Source organism: Oryx dammah, unplaced genomic scaffold (genome assembly GCF_014754425.2).
Source record: "Oryx dammah isolate SB20612 unplaced genomic scaffold, SCBI_Odam_1.1 HiC_scaffold_3, whole genome shotgun sequence".
NCBI classification, from domain to species: Eukaryota; Metazoa; Chordata; class Mammalia; order Artiodactyla; family Bovidae; genus Oryx; species Oryx dammah.
In genome coordinates this window covers 92,034,242-92,054,166 of record NW_024070187.1, presented here as the reverse complement: position 1 = coordinate 92,054,166, position 19,925 = coordinate 92,034,242, and the positions used below count along the sequence as shown (strand labels likewise).

Here is a 19,925-nt window from a genome sequence, read left to right as displayed (position 1 = left end):
GTCAACCTGAGAAGTCCATCAATAGGCATGTGAAATTATTAACTGTAAGGCGTTTTCTTACCTGTGTTGAAAAGGCTTGTATGTTGATTAGTTGTGGCTCAGAGAAGAACTGCTGGTCACTAATTTTCAGAGAAAAGTAACCTTTCCTGAAAGCAGCCCCCAAGAAAAGAATGAGACAATATAATCATTAAATTGGTCTTTAGAAAGACAAGTGTTAAAAATATTTTCAGGTTATGTGCATATATGAATTTGGATCAAACCACTATAATAATATAGTACTCATGCCATAACTAGAAAGGAGCCCATAAAGATTAACATAGTGAGATGCAGGTAAAAGCACTGTATATTCTTCTGTCTCATTATAATAGTGTTTCTTTTTCTTTTTTTGGATTTTTATAAGTAGAATATATAAAAGGTTGAAAAATGAGTTATTAGGCCAAGACTGTTTAGTGATACATTGAAGGTTAATGATCAAGCTGCAGAATGGAAAGGAATCTTTCACAGTCTTTGACTAGTTCTCAGTGACTCCCTCTTCCCTGTGAATTCTCTTTCCAACCACTGCCCAATTCACGTGAGTGGACCCCATTAACCATTTTGCAGTGTTTATATTACATGACTCTATGCCCACCCCTCCCTCTAGCCACAAGCATATTCACTGTGGCCTGGACTAGGGAAAAATGACGGATTCCAGCTTCCCTGGAAATTTGGAACTGGCCTGAGAGCCTCATTTGACTAAGGCGGAACCACAGTCTACCATGTTGCTGAGAAAGTGGAGCAAGTTGGTCTCTAGGAGAGAGGTGAATGTCGCCTTCCAGCAAAGCAACTGAGATGAGAGGAGGAACTGAGTCCTACCTCCCATTTCCCATTCTAACTTCTGGGCTTGCCCTAAAAGCGCAGTGAGTCTGAGATCTGAGCCATACCTGCAATGTTATAACAAGTCTTAAAATTTTGCTTAATCTAGTTCAAGTTGACTCTCATTACTTGTAATCAAAGAGTCCTAATTAATAGAATAAAATAAGACTCACTCTTTGCTGCGGTTTTTATTTCCTGTAAAAGAGTGTTGTCTCAGCAGCTTCAAAGACTACTAGCAGGAAAGGGGAGTTACCCACCTTCAAAGCCAAAGCAAGTTCAGAACTCACTTTGTGCTGGTAAGATGTATGATTAACATATTATGGAAGTTTTGAATTCTGGCCTACTATAGAAACTATTGTTTTAAACGTTCTTTAAAAGGCATTCACCGAACTGACTAGTGAAACATGAAAGAATGTGGACGGATCTCAAAAGTATTATGGCAAAAGCCAGAACCAAAAGATTATATACTGTATGAGTCCACTCACATGACATTTCAGAAAGGGCAAGACAATAAGAATGAAAAACAGACCAGTATTTGCCAGGGACTGTGGGGAAGGGAGTGCTTGTAAAAAGAAGATGGGGACAGGGTGACAAGATTGTTTCATATCTTGCTTGAGGTCTCAAGACTGCAAGACTATATATATATTTGTTAACATGCATAGAACAGTATAGTTTAAAATGAGGGATTTTATTAGGTGCAAATTATACCTCAATAAATCAGATTTTTTTTAAAAAGGAATTCTTGTCTTCCCTCTCATTCCACCCTTCCTTTCATTTTTGGTTCCATTCAAATCCTATCCCTCTCCCCTCTTACTTCCAGACTTCAAGAGGATACAGGTGATGAAGCAGCTGAATGCAGAAAGAAAGGGTGGCTACCCACAACCTCCTGGGGAAAAACGATTTTGGTGCCCTTAGATTTTAATAACTGTGTTCAGCCTCTCTGCAATGCCAGCTAATCAGGGTCCCTAGGACTATATTTCCAAGTCATCTCACACTCCACAGAGGGATTCCAGCCCAAAGGAAGCCAATCCTAAAGAATCCTAGTGGGCATGTCCATGAGGAAAACAACCATAAGCCCGTGCGGCAGGTAGTCCCTTTAGCTTCTGTATCATCCAGAAACTTAGATAATTTCCTTTTTCTCTGAGTTCCTACTAATCTTGTTTCACTTTTCCTCTCATTCTTTCTTTAAAAAAATTTTTTAGATAAGAAATCCAATGTTAAAATGAGTACTAAAAAGTAAAAAGAGTACTGAAAGAAATCTCTAAAATAGTTGCCACTCTTTATCCTGTTTAAGGGTGCAAAGCTGACCCTGGAAAGAAATCAATGATAAGGGATTAAAGAGATTAAACAGATGAGAGGCTTAACTTTGGTTGTCTACGGATCTTTATATACTTCACACACTTTTCACAAGTGATTCTGAGACATATGACTACAGGTATGGAGCTGTGCTTGTGTGTCTGTGTACGTGTGATGCAAACACTGAAGAACTATACTTGAAGGAAAATGAATGGAGAAGACAGAACTCAAAGGGATTCTATGGCATCAGACACCAGAGTTTTAAGCTCTGTCTCTGGAGCAATACTTTCCTATAACAACAATGAACTTTTGCCCCCGGAGGATGGAAGCACACCTGTTATCCCAAGTACGACTAAGGAGGCAGAAATCATTGAGTTTGAAGGCATGGGGTGTGGAATCAGAAAGCCTTAGGTTGGAGCCTCGGCTCTGTACTCATAGGCTGTGAGGCCCAGACAAGATTACATATATGCTCAAGGCCTCAGTTTCCCTATCTGTAGCTTGGGAACATACATATACATAATTCACATCAAGTGCACAACACAGTGGTGGGGTCATAGTGAGCAAATACTAGTTGTCCTTACATCTGTAAGATGGGTCTTTTGAGGTTACCAACATCACTGGCTCTGAACTGCAACAGGGAACATGTGATCTACTTTTCTCCCCACTTGTCAGATCTTAAATATTTTTTAAAATTCTCAAATTTAGTGGTGATAGTAGCAAATATTCACTGCTTCCTTTATCACTGTTTCACGGGGTTCTACGCCCTATCTACATATAGAGTCCACTTTGAAATAGGTTGTACTAATGAAGCAGAGCAGGGTAAAGGATAATCCAAGAGGCTAATCTTTGGGGTGCATTCCCTGATTTCTAGTTAGTAGATTTGCTCTGCTAATTATACGGCTCAATTTTCTCGGGTAGGTGTTAACACTCAGCTGCATTCCTGAAGCATATGTCAGCTGGGTGGAGGAAGACAGTCAGAATTGTGTTAGGCATCAGAAGAAAACTGGATCAGGCTTTAAAATTAACCAAAATTAGTCCCAGAAAGTGGATAATAACAAGTTAACCGTGACTCTTCATTTCCTTCCAACTCTGAAATTCTAGGAACCATACAACGCCTTAAAAAGTATGCACCCCATCCTCTAGCCATGCCCTGCTCCCTGGCAGAGAACCCTAATGCTGAAGTAGCAGCTGCATCTGGGTATAGAAGCAATTTTGTTCCTCCCGGGCCAAAAAAACTGGGTAATTGTACTAGGAACTTTCCCGTCACATCAGAGAATTACCCACAATTATGTGATAAAATGAAAATGCCTCTAACAGAAGCACTCTTGCTGAGCAATTACTGTGAAATGATGACAGGCAGCTGAAAGTGGCACTTGCAGAGTATCGATCTCCCCCAGAAGAGGAGGGAGAGCGCTGAGGGGCAGAGGGTAGAGAGCACAGAGAACTGAGGGGAAGGAGACAGGAGGAAAACAACAGAACCCTGGCTCACCTGGGCTTTTCTCTGCTGTGCACAAAACGCACTCTTTTCTCCTTCACATCTTTCCAACTGAAGTGGCCAGCCTTGTCGAGCTGAGCCTCTTTTCCATTCCTTGAGAGCACGAGCTGACCATTGGTGGGGGTGCTCACCACATGGAACAGTAGGTCTTCAACCCTGCCACCCTGGTCTTGAACATTCAGGAGGAAAAAATCCAGTGGCTTCATTGAACCAATTGCAAGGGTGAGGGAACCATTCACGTGAAGACTAGGGGTGTGTATTTTTCCTGGAAAACATATGAATCCAAAGGTCAGGCTTGGTACAGTCACTAGTTAGGTTATTATTATCATTTTTTAAAGAAATATACGTGTAATGTTCATTCAGAACTACAAAGGTGGGGTTTCCCTGGTGGCTCAATGGTAAAGAATCCACCTGTAATGCAGGAGACATAGGAGATGTGGGTTCTTGGGTTCGATCCCTAGGTCGGGAAGATCCTCAGAAGAAAGGAGTGGCTACCCACAGCAGTATTTTTGCCTGGAGAATTCCATGGACAGAGGAGCCTGGCAGGCTACAGCCCATGGGGTTGCAAAGAGTCATACGTGACAGAAGGGTAGTGTTGATTCAGAACTGATTCATACAAAGATGAAACTCTAGACTACTGTATTCCATAAGCCTCCTTCTAATCCAGTGGTTCTCATTCTAGATGTGCATGAGAATAACACAGAGTGTCAGCGTTAAACTATAAAACTCCTAGAAGAATATACAGGAGAAAATCTTTGTGATCTTAAATTAGGCAATGTTTTCTTACATATGACACAAAAAGCACAAGTGACAGAAGAAAAAAATAGATACAGCAGACATCATTAATACCAAAAACATTTGTGCTTCAAAGGACATTTGCAGGAAAGTGAAAAAAGAATCCACAGAATAGGAGAAAACATTTGCAAATCACATATCTGAAAAAGGATTTGTATTTCCTTTGTATCCAGGATATACATAAAGAATTCTTACAACTCAATAAATGACAAATAAATCAATTTTAAAATAGGCAGTGAACGGACATTTCTCCTAAGAAGATATATGGAAGGTCAATAAGCACATGAAAAGGTGCTCAGCATTATTAGTCATCAGGGAAATTTGAATTAAAATCACAAGATATCACCATCTCACACCCATTTTATTTTTTTTCTTTTTTATTTTTTTTATAAACTAAAATATTTAATAATATTATTTGTCAGGAAGTCCTACAGGCAGGATGTTTCCTAATTCTTCCAGTGGTCTTTTCCTATTAGATTTCTTTTTTTTTTTTCTTTTTTTATTTATTTATTTTTTTTTCGATTCTTACATGATATTATACATGTTTCAATGCCATTCTCCCAAATCATCACACCCTCTCCCTCTCCCTCTGAGTCCAAAAGTCCGCTATACCCATCTGTGTCTTTTTTGCTGTCCTGCATACAGGGTCATCATTGCCATCTTCCTAAATTCCATATATATGTGTTAGTATACTGTATTGGTGTTTTTCTTTCTGGCTCACTTCACTCTGTATAATCGGCTCCAGTTTCATCCATCTCAGCAGAACTGATTCAAATGTATTCTTTTTAATGGCTGAGTAATACTCCATTGTGTATATGTACCACAGCTTTCTTATCCATTCATCTACTGATGGACATCTAGGTTGTTTCCATGTCCTGGCTATTATAAACAGTGCTGCAATGAACATTGGGGTACATGTGTCTCTTTCAATTCTGGTTTCCTCTGTGTGTATGCCCAACAGTGGGATTGCTGGGTCATAAGGCATTTCTATTTGCAATTTTTTAAGGAATCTCCACACTGTTCTCCAAAGTGGCTGTACTAGTTTGCATTCCCACCAACAGTGTAGGAGGGTTCCCTTCTCTCCACATCCTCTCCAGCATTTATTGCTTGCAGATTTTTGGATCGCAGACATTCTGACTGGTGTGAAGTGGTACCTCATTGTGGTTTTGATTTGCATTTCTCTAATAATGAGTGATGTTGAGCATCTTTTCATGTGTTTGTTGGCCATCCGTATGTCTTCTTTGGAGAAATGTCTATTTAGTTCTTTGGCCCATTTTTTGATTGGGTCGTTTATTTTTCTGGAATTGAGCTGCAGGAGTTGCTTGTATATTTTTGAGATTAGTTGTTTGTCAGTTGCTTCATTTGCTATTATTTTCTCCCATTCGGAAGGCTGTCTTTTCACTTTGCTTATGTTTTCCTTTGTTGTGCAGAAGCTTTTAATTTTAATTAGATCCCATTTGTTTATTTTTGCTTTTATTTCCAGAATTCTGGGAGGTGGATCATAGAGGATCCTGCTGTGGTTTATGTCAGAGAGTGTTTTGCCTATGTTCTCCTCTAAGAGTTTTATAGTTTCTGGTCTTACATTTAGATCTTTAATCCATTTTGAGTTTATCTTTGTGTGCGGTGTTAGAAAGTGATCTAGTTTCATTCTTTTACAAGTGGTTGACCAGTTTTCCCAGCACCACTTGTTAAAGAGATTGTCTTTACTCCATTGTATATTCTTGCCTCCTTTGTCAAAGATAAGGTGTCCATATGTATGTGGATTTATCTCTGGGCTTTCTATTTTGTTCCATTGATCTATATGTCTGTCTTTGTGCCAATACCATACTGTCTTGATGACTGTGGCTTTGTAGTAGAGTCTGAAGTCAGGCAAATTGATTCCTCCAGTTCCATTCTTCTTTCTCAAGATTGCTTTGGCTATTCGTGGTTTTTTGTATTTCCATACAAATCTTGAAATTATTTGTTCTAGTTCTGTGAAAAATATCGCTGGTATCTTGATAGGGATTGCATTGAATTTGTAACTTGCTTTGGGTAATATACTCATTTTCACTATATTGATTCTTCCGATCCATGAGCATGGTATATTTCTCCATCTATTAGTGTCCTCTTTAATTTCTTTCATCAGTGTTTTATAGTTTTCTGTATATAGGTCTTTAGTTTCTTTAGGTAGATATATTCCTAAGTATTTTATTCTTTTTGTTGCAATGGTGAATGGAATTGTTTCCTTAATTTCTTCTTCTACTTTCTCATTATTAGTGTATAGGAATGCAAGGGATTTCTGTCACACCCATTTTAGGAAGCACAATAAAGTGTTCCTGAGGGTGTAGAGAAACTAGAAATCTCATATATTGCTGGTGGAATGGAAAATGGTAAGCCACTTGAGAAGACAGTCTGGTGAGTCCTCAAGCAATTAAACACAAAGCTACCACATGATCCAGAAATTCTGCTCCTAGGCATATACCCAGGAGTACTGAAAGCATAGAAAGTAAAAGTTAAAGTCCCTCAGTCATGTCTGACTCTTTTCGACCCCATGGACTATACACAGTCCACGGAATCTCCAGGACAGAATACTGGTGGCCTTTCCCTTCTCCAGCAGATCTTCCCAACCCAGGGATTGAATCTAGGTCTCCTGCATTGTAGGTAGATTCTTTACCAGCTGAGCCACAAGGGAAGCCCAAGAGTGGTGGAGTGGGTAGCCTATCCCTACTCCAACAGATCCTCCTGACCCAGGAATTGAACCAGGGTCTCCTGTATCGCAGGCAGATTCTTTACCAACCGAGCTATCAGTGAAGCCCATTGAAAACATATGTCCATACAAAAACTAACACCAATGTTCATAGCAGTGTTATTCACAAAAAGCAAGAGTGGAAACATCTGAAACAATCAAGCATCAATTGACTGAATAAATAAAATGTGGTATATGCATACAGCAGAGCATTATTCAAGCATAAAAAGAAATGAGGTATTGATACATGTTCTAATACAGCGGAACCTTGAAAATACTATACCAGGTGAAAGAAGCCAGATGTAAAAGGCCACATATTGTATGCTTCCATTTATGTGAACTGTTTAGGTTAGGCAATTCCACAGAGACAGAAAGCACTGTGCTTTCTGAGTTCAGCAGGAGCTAAGGCAATGGGTCAGTAGAGAGAGATTACTAATAGTTACTGGATTTCTTTTTAGGATGATTAAAATGACCTAGAATTAGATTGTGATGATGGTTGTGTAGCATTGTGGATATACTAAAACCTTATTATATACTTTCAAGGGTAAGTTCTATGGTATGCGAATTATATCTCAATAATAACAATAAAGAATCATAGAGATTTTTTAAAACAATATTGATACTTAGGCTCCACCACCAGGGATTCTAACTAAGATGTTCTGGGGTGGGGCCTTGGTCATTTTATAAGCTCCACAGGTAATCCTAATTGGTTGCCACACTGGAGAACACAGTCCTCTCTTAACACATCTATCATATCTGACCATCAGACCCACCAAGGACAAGAGGAGAGGCAAGTGCTGGATACCATTTGCAGGAACAGCACCAGTTAACCTACAGTGAAGTAGGATTATCAGTGGCTTACATACAGAATTCAAGTGAAATATACACACGTTGCTTTAAAAATTTATGATCTCTGTCCACAGGAAACATATGATGGATGAGTTAGGATTTCTGACCTTGATGTGGAATTCATCCCATCTCCTGCAAGTTGTTTTGCCTGAGCTTTAATTGGCAGTGCTTCCTTTTACAAGTAGGACAGACAGGGCAGTTTAGGAATGCCAAGTTTCAGGGGAACTACTTCTAATGTAAGAGTACTCTAATGAAAGTCGAATTCATTTGCACAAGTTGACTTGTATTACATCCCAAGTGGGGTAAGCTGACTCTCAAGTACTTAGGGCTTCAGAAGGGATCCCAATAAAATAAGCCAAAGATATTTTTTCCCATGGGAAGTCTTAATATCATAGGAGGTCAGAAATACAGTGATGAAAAATATGATTGACTGCAGGTGATAAAACATGATTCATGTTATTGATGAAGGACACTCAGAAGCCAAGAAATGCTCAGAACTCCCAATCTTCATTCACCTGTAAAAATTTTGGGGTACAAAATTAAGCCTGAATTTAAATTTTATCCTCTTTGTTGTTTAAGGTAAAATGTCCACTGATGTGTTAGACAAGACAAGTTCCATTTCTTTAACATGTTACCTAATTCTTAATGGCACACAGAGTGGCTTGAAATCCATCTACTCCCAATATGTGAACCTGATGGGGCAGGCTCCTAATTAGGCACCATTCACTAATTATTTATCATTTATCTCCAGTGTGCACAAAGAATACATCATTGCACCTTGCCATAATTAGTTCTACATGTTGATAAAAATATAATAAATTATATCTATTAATATAAACATATATATAAAATGTTCTATAACATGGCTGTAGTTCAGGGACATAAATAAGTTTTATGTCAAATTTCTGATCTGATAGTTGTGACTTTTAAGTGCAAATGACTTCTTTTTCCCTTCCAGAGATCTTAGAAGTTGAATTCTCCCTATTTTTCATTGTCTCTAAATAAGTCCCTTACAGGAGCACCTAGGTTTTTCCCAGAATGGGAAGCCTGCATTTTACATCACATGGGCCAACTGCATCTGCAAACTCAGCCTCTGCATGGAGAAATTACAGGTGATTTCACCAGGCCACTGGGGGAGAAGCACTTACCAGCACACGTCTCATTAGAAGAGTGGGCAGAGAAGCCAGGAACACAGATGGAAAGACAAAGACCGCTCTTCAGAAAGAAGCCCTGGTCACAAAGGTGACACCAGTCTCTGCGGCTGCACTGCAAGCACCCCTTAGGGCAGGCTATCAAAGACAGGACACATCAAATCAGGTAGGACGAAGGCACAGGCACTCAGCGAGGGCCACCAGTGACAGAGAAATGAAGAGTGAAAGCACAGCAACATCTGACCCCTGGCTGTAGCAGAAGAGAGTCCTGACCATTTCCTATAGAATTTCATAGACAGCTGGTCTACCCCAGAAAGGCAGTGAACAGGGAGGAGCACCTTTGCTTTACACGCTATGACCTGAATATGTTGCACATAAACGGACTGTTTAAAAAGTTAACCATACTGACTTGTAAGGGAGGCAGTTTCTAGGGATTAAGAGCATAAATCCTGTTGGGGTATCATTCCTCTTTTCTACTACTTAACTTCTGTTGAATTCAGGCAAGTTGTTTTAACAGCCTGTGCTGTAATAATTTTCTTATCTTAAAAATGGAGATAGTATTGATAATAGCACCTAATGCATTGATTGTTGGTTGGATTACAGGTGCTCTACATAATGAGAAGTGACCAGAACAGTACTGGGCACACGAAAGAACTCAAATGTACCACTATCGTGGCTTTTCTTACTTTTATTATTATTTTATATATATGGGGAAAGCAAGCTTTTTAAAAAGACCATAGAGTATTTCTTTGAATCAAGTCAATTATCTTCTATAAATCAAGTGTTTACTGCTTATTGTTCTGCTTCCTCAGTTGAGCTGTTAAAAAAGTCTTGAATCAGAAAATCTGAGTGTAATATCTGATTTTAGGTTGTGCTGGCTAATTCTTAATTCTTAAGCCTCTTTTTTTTCTTTCCACTTGAAAAACAGGATTCATAGTGTCTGCCATATTTTACCAAGTGATTGTGAACGTTAAATGAGATAACACAGATGAAAGAAATTTGGGAAAACGTAAAATGGCATGCCTGGGTAAAGGCATTATCATTAAATATCAATTATCCTTTAAAGTATGGGCTTCCCAGGAGGCTCAGTGGTAAAGAATCCATCTGCGAATGCCAGAGACGCAGGTTTGATACCTGTGTTGGGAAGATTCCCTGGAGAAGGAAATGGCAAGCCACTCCAGTATTCTTGTCTGGAGGACCTTATGGACAGAGGAACCCGGTGAGCTACAGTCCACTGGGTTGCAAACAGTCAGACATGACTTAGGGACTTAACAATAACAACATGGTACCAAGTTTTGATAGAAATGAGGAGAACAAACTGAGGAAGCTCTTGTGAATAACCTAATGGACAAGGAAATTAAGACTTTGGGTTTAACTTCAGCTTAATATAAAAGTTCAACATATCTCACAAAAATGTTCCCAAAGTTCTATTCTTCAAGCATACAGTGGCAATAACAAGGTCAATGGGTAATTTAGTGTACACATTGAAAACCCTGGCCCCATGTTAATAGGGCTGACGTACTCTTAATGGACACCTCACCTTAGTTCAATATAAGCTTTCTATTTCATGAAATATTGGCTTCGTTTCCATGCAGACCTTTAGGGACAACATTGATTTGTGCAAAAGAATTATTGGTCTACACTTCCACATTCTATTTAGCCAGCCATTGGCAGGGGTGCACAAGAAGCCATTAATTACTTTAGGCCAAACTCCCTGGGTTTTCATTCTGCTCCTAATTCAGATTCTCCTTGGCTACCTGAGAATCAGCACACCCGACTCCCTGACTTCCTTGATGCCCTCACTTCTTTTAAAGAACGCAGCACAGTCTCCAACTTACCTGTACATTTGTGGTTAGCATGGTCTGCAAAGAAACCCTTCCCGCATTCCTGGACACACTGGGCTTCCAAGAGGAGAAAGGGCTCTTCACAGCGGGTGCACTCATGGGGACCTTGGCACTGGAGACAGTGGCTCTCACAGCCTGAAAGACACAAGTCAAGTTGACAGGAGTGTGTGTGGCTTTCCAAGCGGCTCCTGGCTCTCGTGGTGAGGCCAGGCAACCTAGTGGGCCAGGCAGAAGACTGGGAGTCAGGAAGCAAGGCTTCTGATTGTGATTGCTGTGCTGACTAACTGGGTGACTTAGCACTAGTTACTGCACCTCTTTGAGCCTCAGTGTTCTCTCCTATAAAATGGAAAGAACACATTGCTCCACCCAGCTCTTTGGATAAGGGCCAAAGTGCACAATGAGAAATACTCTGCAAACTATAAATTGACAGATATTTTCCAGCAGTCATGTATGGATGTGAGAGGTGGACCATGAAGAAGGCTGAGTGCCAAAGAATTGATGCTTTCCAACTGCATGCTGGAAAAGACTCTTCAGAGTCCCTTATATAGCTAGGAGATCAAACCAGTCAATCCTAAAGGAAATCAACCCTGAATATTCACTGGAAGGAGTGATACTGAAGCTGAAGCTCCAATTCTCTGGCCACTGATGTGAACAGCTGACTCAGTAGAAAAGATCCTGATGCTGGGAAAGCCTGAGGGCAAGAGGAGAAGGGAGCAACAGAGAATGAGATGGTTGGATGATGGCATCACTGACTCAATGGACATGAGATTGAGCAAACTCCAGGAGACAGTGAAGGGCAAGGGAGCCTGGCGTGCTGTAGTTCACGGGGTCGCAAAGAGTCGGACATGACTTAGAAACTGAAGAACAACAAGCTAGTATCATCAATACTGTCTAGTCCTTGGCTCTCTGTACTGCTTCTCTGAGTGTCAGTCTTTCCTGGCTGGCCTGGTCAGTTATCAGAGTATCACCCAAGGATGCTCCCAGGAAGGCTGCTTGTGCATTTTGGGTGGCATTTCAGGATGTGAAGATTGTGTGGTGTTAAATTAAGGCTGAAGCAGGTACTGGACCAGAGTAAAGTGACAATTAGATACATATGGTATTCGGAGGCTTGTGGGAGGCAGATGATGGAATAATCTTGTCTTTTAATGTGCTCAGACGATCAGAGCACACCGACTTCTCCATCTGGAGCACAGCACTGTTCAATTTTTAAGGAAATCCAAAACTAATGGTCAAAACATACCTGTTTGTATGGCCATATACCCCTAAGATTCCCATGTGGACTTCGAAATTATCAAATATTGTGTTAGAGCATGGGTTTCCTAGATGGTGCTAGTGGTAAAGAACCCCCCTGCCAATGCAGGAGACATAAGAGACACTGGTTAGATCCCTGGGTTGGGAGACCCCCTAGAGGAGGAAATGGCAACCCTCTCCAATACTCTATCCTGGAGAATCCCGTGGACAGAGGAGCCTGGCAAGCTACATTCCATGGGATGGCAAAGAGTTGGACACGACTTAAGCAACTTAGCACACAAGTTGGGGCATAGAAGGAAAGAGGGGACATTTTCATTATAACAAAGAAAAGCTCTTAAGAAAGAAACCAGAAATTGGATAAGAAGCCATAAAGAAAATTTTCCATGCATTCCTTCTCAGAACAGGGGCAATCAGAAGAGATGGAAGCTTGGGTGAACACAGAGAAGGGCTGCAGACACTTACTCTTGCAGAGGCCCAGGTCCTGGTAAAATGATGCTGAGCACTGCTCCACGCAGGCGCCGTCCTGGAGAACATAGCCGTCCATGCACTGGACGCAGTCTGTCCTCAGAGGCCCGCTGCATGCATTGCAACTCCAGTCACACTCTAGAAAGAAAGTTCCTTCAGTCAGCTTCCTTTCTGTCCACCCTCAGTCCCAGAGACTAATTTACAAGGACGCCGTCGGCAGCTGCACGGGGTAAAGCGAGGACACCATGAGAGATGTCAGGTACACGAGCTCTAATGAGGCTCTGCTTGTACTAGCCTGCATGCTTCTCTGAGGTTGAGTGTTTCCTAATTATGTTAGACACGGCACATACACGGCACGTACAAGGATTGCTCCACACTTGTGTGAAGCCTGCTTGTCAGTGGGGCTGCTGAGGAGCCAGACCAACTGGATCTTATTCGATATGGACTTGAGAGTTCCGTATCCCCGAGACACAGCATCTTCATGCAAAGTCTGCTCCAGAGATTAGCCAATTTGCTTCCACAAACCTAACAGGACCTCCTCCAAATGCCAATAGGTAAAGGAAGTCAGGGGCTTTCCTCGTGGTTCAGACAGTACAGAATCTGCCTTCAAAGCAGGAGAGCTGGGTTTGATCCCTGGGTCGGAAAGATCCCCTGGAGAAGGGAATGGTAACTGAACCCAGTATTCTTTCCTGAAGAATCCCATGGACAGAATAGCCTAGCAGGCTACAGTCCATGGGGTGGCAAAGAATTGGACATGATTGAGGAAATAACACTTTCACTTTCAAAGGATGTCAGAGACTCAAGGAAGGAAGCATCTGCTCACTCCACTAACACCAGCAGGGTGACTTCCTCTCAGAAATCAGGCAGTGACCAACACAATGCAAAGAAGCATTGATGCTGGAGTTAAAAGGGAGTGAAAGAATGGTACAGAAAGAAAGGCAGATTTCATGTAGAGCAGACTTGATTTCTTTACATGTTCATTGACTCAAACAAACATCTGTGGGGGATACAGCCTCAAGCCAGCTTATCAAGTGGTGGGTGTAAACTGTCCTCAAGAAGCTTATGTTCGAGTGGGTCCCAGCCCAAGTCACCCACACAATTGATCCAGGGGGATCTTTAGAAATATGGATCATCAGGTTCACTGTCAGAACTAACCCTAACCCTAACCCTAACCCTAACCCCAGGCGTTGGATGCAGGAAAACGTGGTGCTGTGGCTATGGCTTTGGTGATTATGATTATTCTGGTTGTTGCTGCTGTTGTTTTGGGCCAGGCAATTTGGATGCTGTCAGAAAATGCAAAGTTCTAGCTCAAAAGGTCAGTCCTTCATACATGGATGACAGGACAAGAAAGCAGAGTTACGTACTTGGTTTTGGAATCAAGTAGATCTATATTCAAGTCACAGTGGAAGTGACAAATAGATTCAAGGGATTATATCTGAATGATAGAGTGCTTGAAGAACTATGGACCAAGGTTTGTGACACGGTACATGAGGCAGCGATCAAGACCATTCCCAAGAAAAAGAAATGCAAAAAAAGGAAAAATCGTTGTGCAAGGAGGCCTTATATATAGCTGAGAAAAGAAAAGACATGAAAGGCAAAGGAGAAAAGGAAAGATCTACCCATTTAAATGCAGAATTCCAAAGAATAGCAAGGAGAGATAAGAAAACCTTCCTCAGTAATCAATGCAAAGAAATAGATGAAAACAATAGAAAGGGGAAGATTAGAGCTCTCTTCAAGAAAATTAGAGATACCAAGGGAACATTTCATGCAAAGATGGGCACAATAAAAGACACAAACAGTATGGACCTAACAGAAGAAGAAGATATTAAAAAGTGGTAACAATACACACAAGAACTATTAAAAAAGATCTGCATGACCAAGATAACCATGATGGTGTGACCACTCCCCTAGAGCCAGACATCTTGGAACGTGAAGTCAATCCGGCCTTAGGAAACCACTACAGACAAAGCTAGTGGAAGTGATGGAATTTCAGTTGAGCTATTTCCAATCCTAAAAGAAGACACTGCAAAAGTGCTGCACTCAACATGCCAGCAAATTTGGAAAACTCAGCAGAGGCCACAGGACTGGAAAAGGTCAGTTTACATTCCAATCCCAAAGAAAGGTAACCAAAGAATGTTCAAACTACCACACAATTGCACTCATCTAACACGCTAGCAAAGTAATGCTCAAAATTCTCCAAGCCAGGCTTCAACAGTATGTGAACCATGAACTTCCAGATGTTCAAGCTGGACTTAGAAAAGGCAGAGGAACCAGAGATCAAATTGCCAACATCTGCTGGATCATCGAAAAAGCAGGAGAGTTCCAGAAAAACATCTACTTCTGCTTTATTGACTATGCCAAAGCCTATGTGGATCACAATAAACTGTGGAAAATTCTGAAAGAGATGGGAATACCAGACCACCTGACCAGCCTCTTGAGAAATCTGTACACAGGTCAAGAAGCAACAGTTAGAATTGGACATGGAACAATAGACACGTTCCAAATCAGGAAACGAGTATGTCACGATATTGTCACTCTGCTTATTTAACTTATATGCAGAGTACATCATGAGAAACCCTGGGCTGGAAGAAGAACAAGCTGGAATCAAGATTGCCAGGAGAAATATCAATCACCTCAGATATGCAGATATGCAATAACCTCAGATATCACCCTTATGGCAGAAAGTGAAGAGGAACTAAAAAGCCTCTTGATGAAAGTGAAAGAGGAAACTGAAAAAGTTGGCTTAAAACTCAACATTCAGAAAACTAAGATCATGGTATCTGGTCCCATCACTTCATGGTAAATAGATGAGGAAACAGTGAAAGACTATTTTTGGGGGCTCCAAAATCACTGCAGATGGTGACTGAAGCTATGAAATTAAAAGCCCTTGCCCCTTGGAAGGCAAGCTATGACCAACCTCAGTTCAGTCACTCAGTTGTGTCCGACTCTTTGCGACCCCATGAATTGCAGCATGCCAGGCCTCCCTGTCCATCACCAACTCCCGGAGTTCACTCAGACTCATGTCCATTGAGTCGGTGATGCCATCCAGCCATCTCATCCTCTGTCCTCCCCTTCTACTCCTGCCCTCAATCCCTCCCAGCATCAGAGTCTTTTCCAATGAGTCAACTCTTCGCATGAGGTGGCTAAAGTATTAGAGTTTCAGCTTTAGCATCAGTCCTTCCAAAGAACACCAAGGGCTGATCTCATTTAGGATGGACTTGTTGGATCTCCTGGCAGTCCAAGGGACTCTCAGGAGTCTTCTCCAACACCACAGTTCAAAAGCATCAATTCTTCGGCGCTCAGCCTTCTTCACAGTCCAACTCTCACATCCATACATGACCACTGGAAAAACCATAGCTTTGACTAGATGGACCTTGGTTGGCAAAGTAATGTCTCTGCTTTTCAATATGCTATCTAAGTTGGTCATAACTTTTCTTCCAAGGAGTAAGCGTCTTTTAATTTTATGGCTGCAGTCACCATCTGCAGTGATTTTGGAGCCCCCCCAAAATAAAATATGACACTGTTTCCCCATCTATTTGCCATGAAGTGATGGGACCAGATGCCATGATCTTCGTTTTCTGAATGTTGAGCTTTAAGCCAACTTTTTCACTCTCCTCTTTCACTTTCATCAAGAGGCTTTTTAGTTCCTCTTCACTTTCTGCCATAAGGGTGGTGTCATCTGCATATCTGAGGTGACTGATATTTCTCCTAGCAATTTTGATTCCAGCCTGTGCTTCTTCTAGCCCAGCGTTTCCCATGATGTACTCTGTATATAAGTTAAATAAGCAGGGTGACAATATACAGCCTTGACGTACTCCTTTTCCTATTTGGAACCAGTAGACAACTTATTAAAAAGCAGAGACATTACTTTGGCAACAAAGGTCTGTCTAGTCAAGGCTATGGTTTTGCTAGTAGTCATGTATGGATGTGAGAACTGGACTATAAAGTAAGCTGAACACAGAAGAACTGATGCTTTTGAAATGTGATGTTAGAGAAGACTCTTGAGAGCCCCTTGGACTGCAAGGAGATCCAACCAGTCCTGAGTATTCATTGGAAGGACTGATGCTGAAGCTGAAACTCCAATACTTTGGCCACCTGATGCAAAAAACTGACTCACTGGAAAAGACCCTGATGTTGGGAAAGATTGAAGGCAGGAGGAGAAGGGGACAACAGAGGATGAGATGGTTGGATGGCATCACTGACTCAATGGACATGAGTTTGGGTAAACTCCAGGAGTTGGTGATGGACAGGGAAGCCTGGCGTGCTGCAGTCCTGAGTGACTGAGCTGAATCGATATTCAAGTCAAAGCTTTGTCACTTTTAATCTGCATGTCTTACACACCTTAAGCTTTTTGAGCCTTAGTTTCTTTATCTGTTAAACATGGATAAGAAGAGCAGCTTCATAAGGTTATTTTGAAGATTGGAGAAGGAAATGGCAACCCACTTCAATATTCTTGCCTGGCAAATTCCATGAACAGAGGAACGTGGCAGGCTATGGCCCATGGGGTCTCAAAGAGTTGGATATGACTTAGTGACTGAACAACAACAATAACAACAAATTGTGAAGATTAAATGAAATAATGAATTGAAGGATCTCAGCATAGTGCCTGGTACATGGTGATTTAATAAATGTTTGCAGCTGAAGAAAGTTTCCCTGGAGAAAGTATCACCACTCAGTGTGGGCTTGTCCTATGTCCCCCTTCACTAAAAAGCTAAGGAAACCTCTCGTTAGTCACCTTTCTCTCTTCTCTGAGACAATATTTCTAAGTCCCAGAGAAGCAAGTAAATATGCAAGATAGTACACATGCTTCTAAGAAGATTCATAAAGTTAATCTCATTCATTTATTTGACTGACTCAGTCCTGAGGGAAAGTGACTAAAACAGAGCCTTGAAGACCTCCAGCATGGTTATGATATCACTTCACAGCAGGGAGGATTTGTTGGAATCTCATTTTTCACCACAGACTGAAAACCATCGGTTAGAAAAGAGAAACTAGAAAAGGTTTTGTGGTCTTGAGCACAGCAGACCATCAAAGTTAACAGCCAGGTAGAATTTCTTGAAATGGAAAATACACAATTTTGCAAAACCTTAAAGCATCCCAAGTTTATCTGACAGGTGTTTTACCTCCTCTGAGCCCTAGCTTTTCTGGCAGAATCAGAAAGAGTAATGGGGACAGTGTGTGGAACATGGAATGGAGAAATGGAGAAGAGAAATTGAACAGGAGCAAGGAAAATCCACCCTTCAGTTCTGTTTTTCTCCCAGCTGAGTGCTGCCATTGGAAGAGCATAAGCTCCGATCATTCTAAAAACTGGAGAGCAAAGTAAAAGCTACTCAGTTTTTGACATTGCTTCCTTCCGAACACCTGGAGAACAAGGACTGCATCTTCACTCTTTGAAGTATGAGATGAGCAAATTAGACACAACTTCCTTCCTCATTAAGCTTAGAGTCTGGCAATCTAGACTCTAAGTCTAGATTGTAAGTGCAAATGACTTCAGGCCAAGGAAGGCAATGAAAATCTTCAAAAGAGGCCTGGTGTGATAGAACAGGGAATGATGGGGGTTGTGGCAATCTTAGGAGATCATGCTCCCCCAATGGAGACAACTGCTACTTGTCTCCAACCTATTGCTGCACTGAGAGATGCATCAGTACTGCCCGACCTTCTGACTCAAAAGAAACTGCAAATCTCCACTTTTGTATGTCAAGTCTTCTGATTTTTTAGAAGGCAAAGAGTTAAGAATTTTAAAACACTGTTATAATATATTTAGTGGGGAGAAAAACATGTCTTGGACCAAATACAACCTGAGGGTTTCTAGTTTGCCACCTCTGGTCTAGTAATTAATACTAATGTGTGCCAAAAATGTGCATGTGTGCCACGCTCAGTCATTTCCAACTCTGAGGCCCCATGGACTCTTAGGCAAGAAAACTGGAGTGGGCTGTCATGCCTCCAGGAGATCTTCCTGACCCAGGGATTGAACCCTCATCTCCTGGGTCTCCTGCATTGGCAGGAGGATTCTTTACCACTGAGCCACCTGGGAAGCCCTCTAGGTACTAACACCTGGCACAATCTAGGCCATGGTAGGTACTCAAAAATACTTGCTTCATGAGTAAATTAATGAATACACACATACATACAGAATGACTTCTCAGTATCATCAGAGAAAGTCTAAATATCTGATGACAGTATTTTCCAAATTGGGGGAGTGGAATTCTCCAGTAAAGGGGTATCGCCAAGTAAAACAGCTGTCATGCAATTCAGGAAGAGTGTTACCTTTGCACATCTTGGTGGAGAAGTCCAGATAGTATTGCGGGGCACAGCTCTCATGCTGACAGTCCCCGAAGAGCAGGACCTTGCTTGGATCTCGGCAGGAGGTACAGCTGGTCTGTGAATCACAGCTTCCACAATGCATGTTGCATGCTGAGCAGATAGGAAAAGAAAATGACCAGATGATTAGAATTGCAAATACGGAAGCACTGATCAAACCTAGACAGATGCTGTGAAGGAACAGCCTCACTCCAACCTGTTCTCTAAATACTGCTCAGAACCCTACCCTGTGATCAACAGTAACAGAAAATGTTAGTCTTATCTCCCAAAATCAAAAAGGGAAAGTTTATTTTCCAGAGAAGATAAATTACAAAGCCAAGAACAGAAATCCCACATCCAAACTATCCCATGCCTCAGCCACAGAATTTATACTTATTCCAAGATCTCTGGAATAAAAATCCAGAGTGTCACTGGAACTTTGCTTCTTAAGGAATCAAAGCTCCTACAGTTTTTGATGTAGATTTAGATTTTTGTGCGATGCCAAGATTAAAATTGGGTACTGACTTAATTTGGACCTCAGGAAATCCCGTATTTTAAGATACAAAGGACTCTAAGGTGACCTGGCTTACTGATTTCTCCAGTTCTAATTCTTAGCAGCCACATATTTAGGCATTCATAGATGATCCCCAAATCCTGTCACCTGTCATGCTTCCATCTCTCTCTGATTTAACAACTAGCATTTCTCCACCTGCTCAGTTGTTTACTCTAGAAACCTTAGAATCTTATTCTGGCACCTCTCTTTCTCTCGATCCTAATTCATCACTCACTGGATCTTATTTAGATGAATTCTTCTATATAATTCTCACAACTTTTTGCTTTTCTCCATGTCCAAACAGGCCAGGACATCCAAGCCATCATCATTTCTTACTTGATCACTATCA

At 41.3% G+C, this 19,925-nt stretch overlaps 1 protein-coding gene across 1 annotated transcript in view; it reads right to left on the bottom strand.

Annotated features, from left to right (window-relative positions):
• Window positions 1-19,925, bottom strand: part of FRAS1 (Fraser extracellular matrix complex subunit 1) — a 507,275-nt gene that overhangs the window by 159,197 nt on the left and 328,153 nt on the right. Inside the window, exons 23-28 of the mRNA XM_040237169.1 lie at window positions 18,991-19,137; window positions 12,721-12,861; window positions 11,002-11,142; window positions 9,161-9,301; window positions 3,638-3,908; window positions 62-146 (exon numbers count right to left, since the gene is read on the bottom strand). Coding sequence (XP_040093103.1) covers window positions 62-146; window positions 3,638-3,908; window positions 9,161-9,301; window positions 11,002-11,142; window positions 12,721-12,861; window positions 18,991-19,137 — 926 coding nt within the window. The remainder of the gene's footprint in view (window positions 1-61; window positions 147-3,637; window positions 3,909-9,160; window positions 9,302-11,001; window positions 11,143-12,720; window positions 12,862-18,990; window positions 19,138-19,925) is intronic.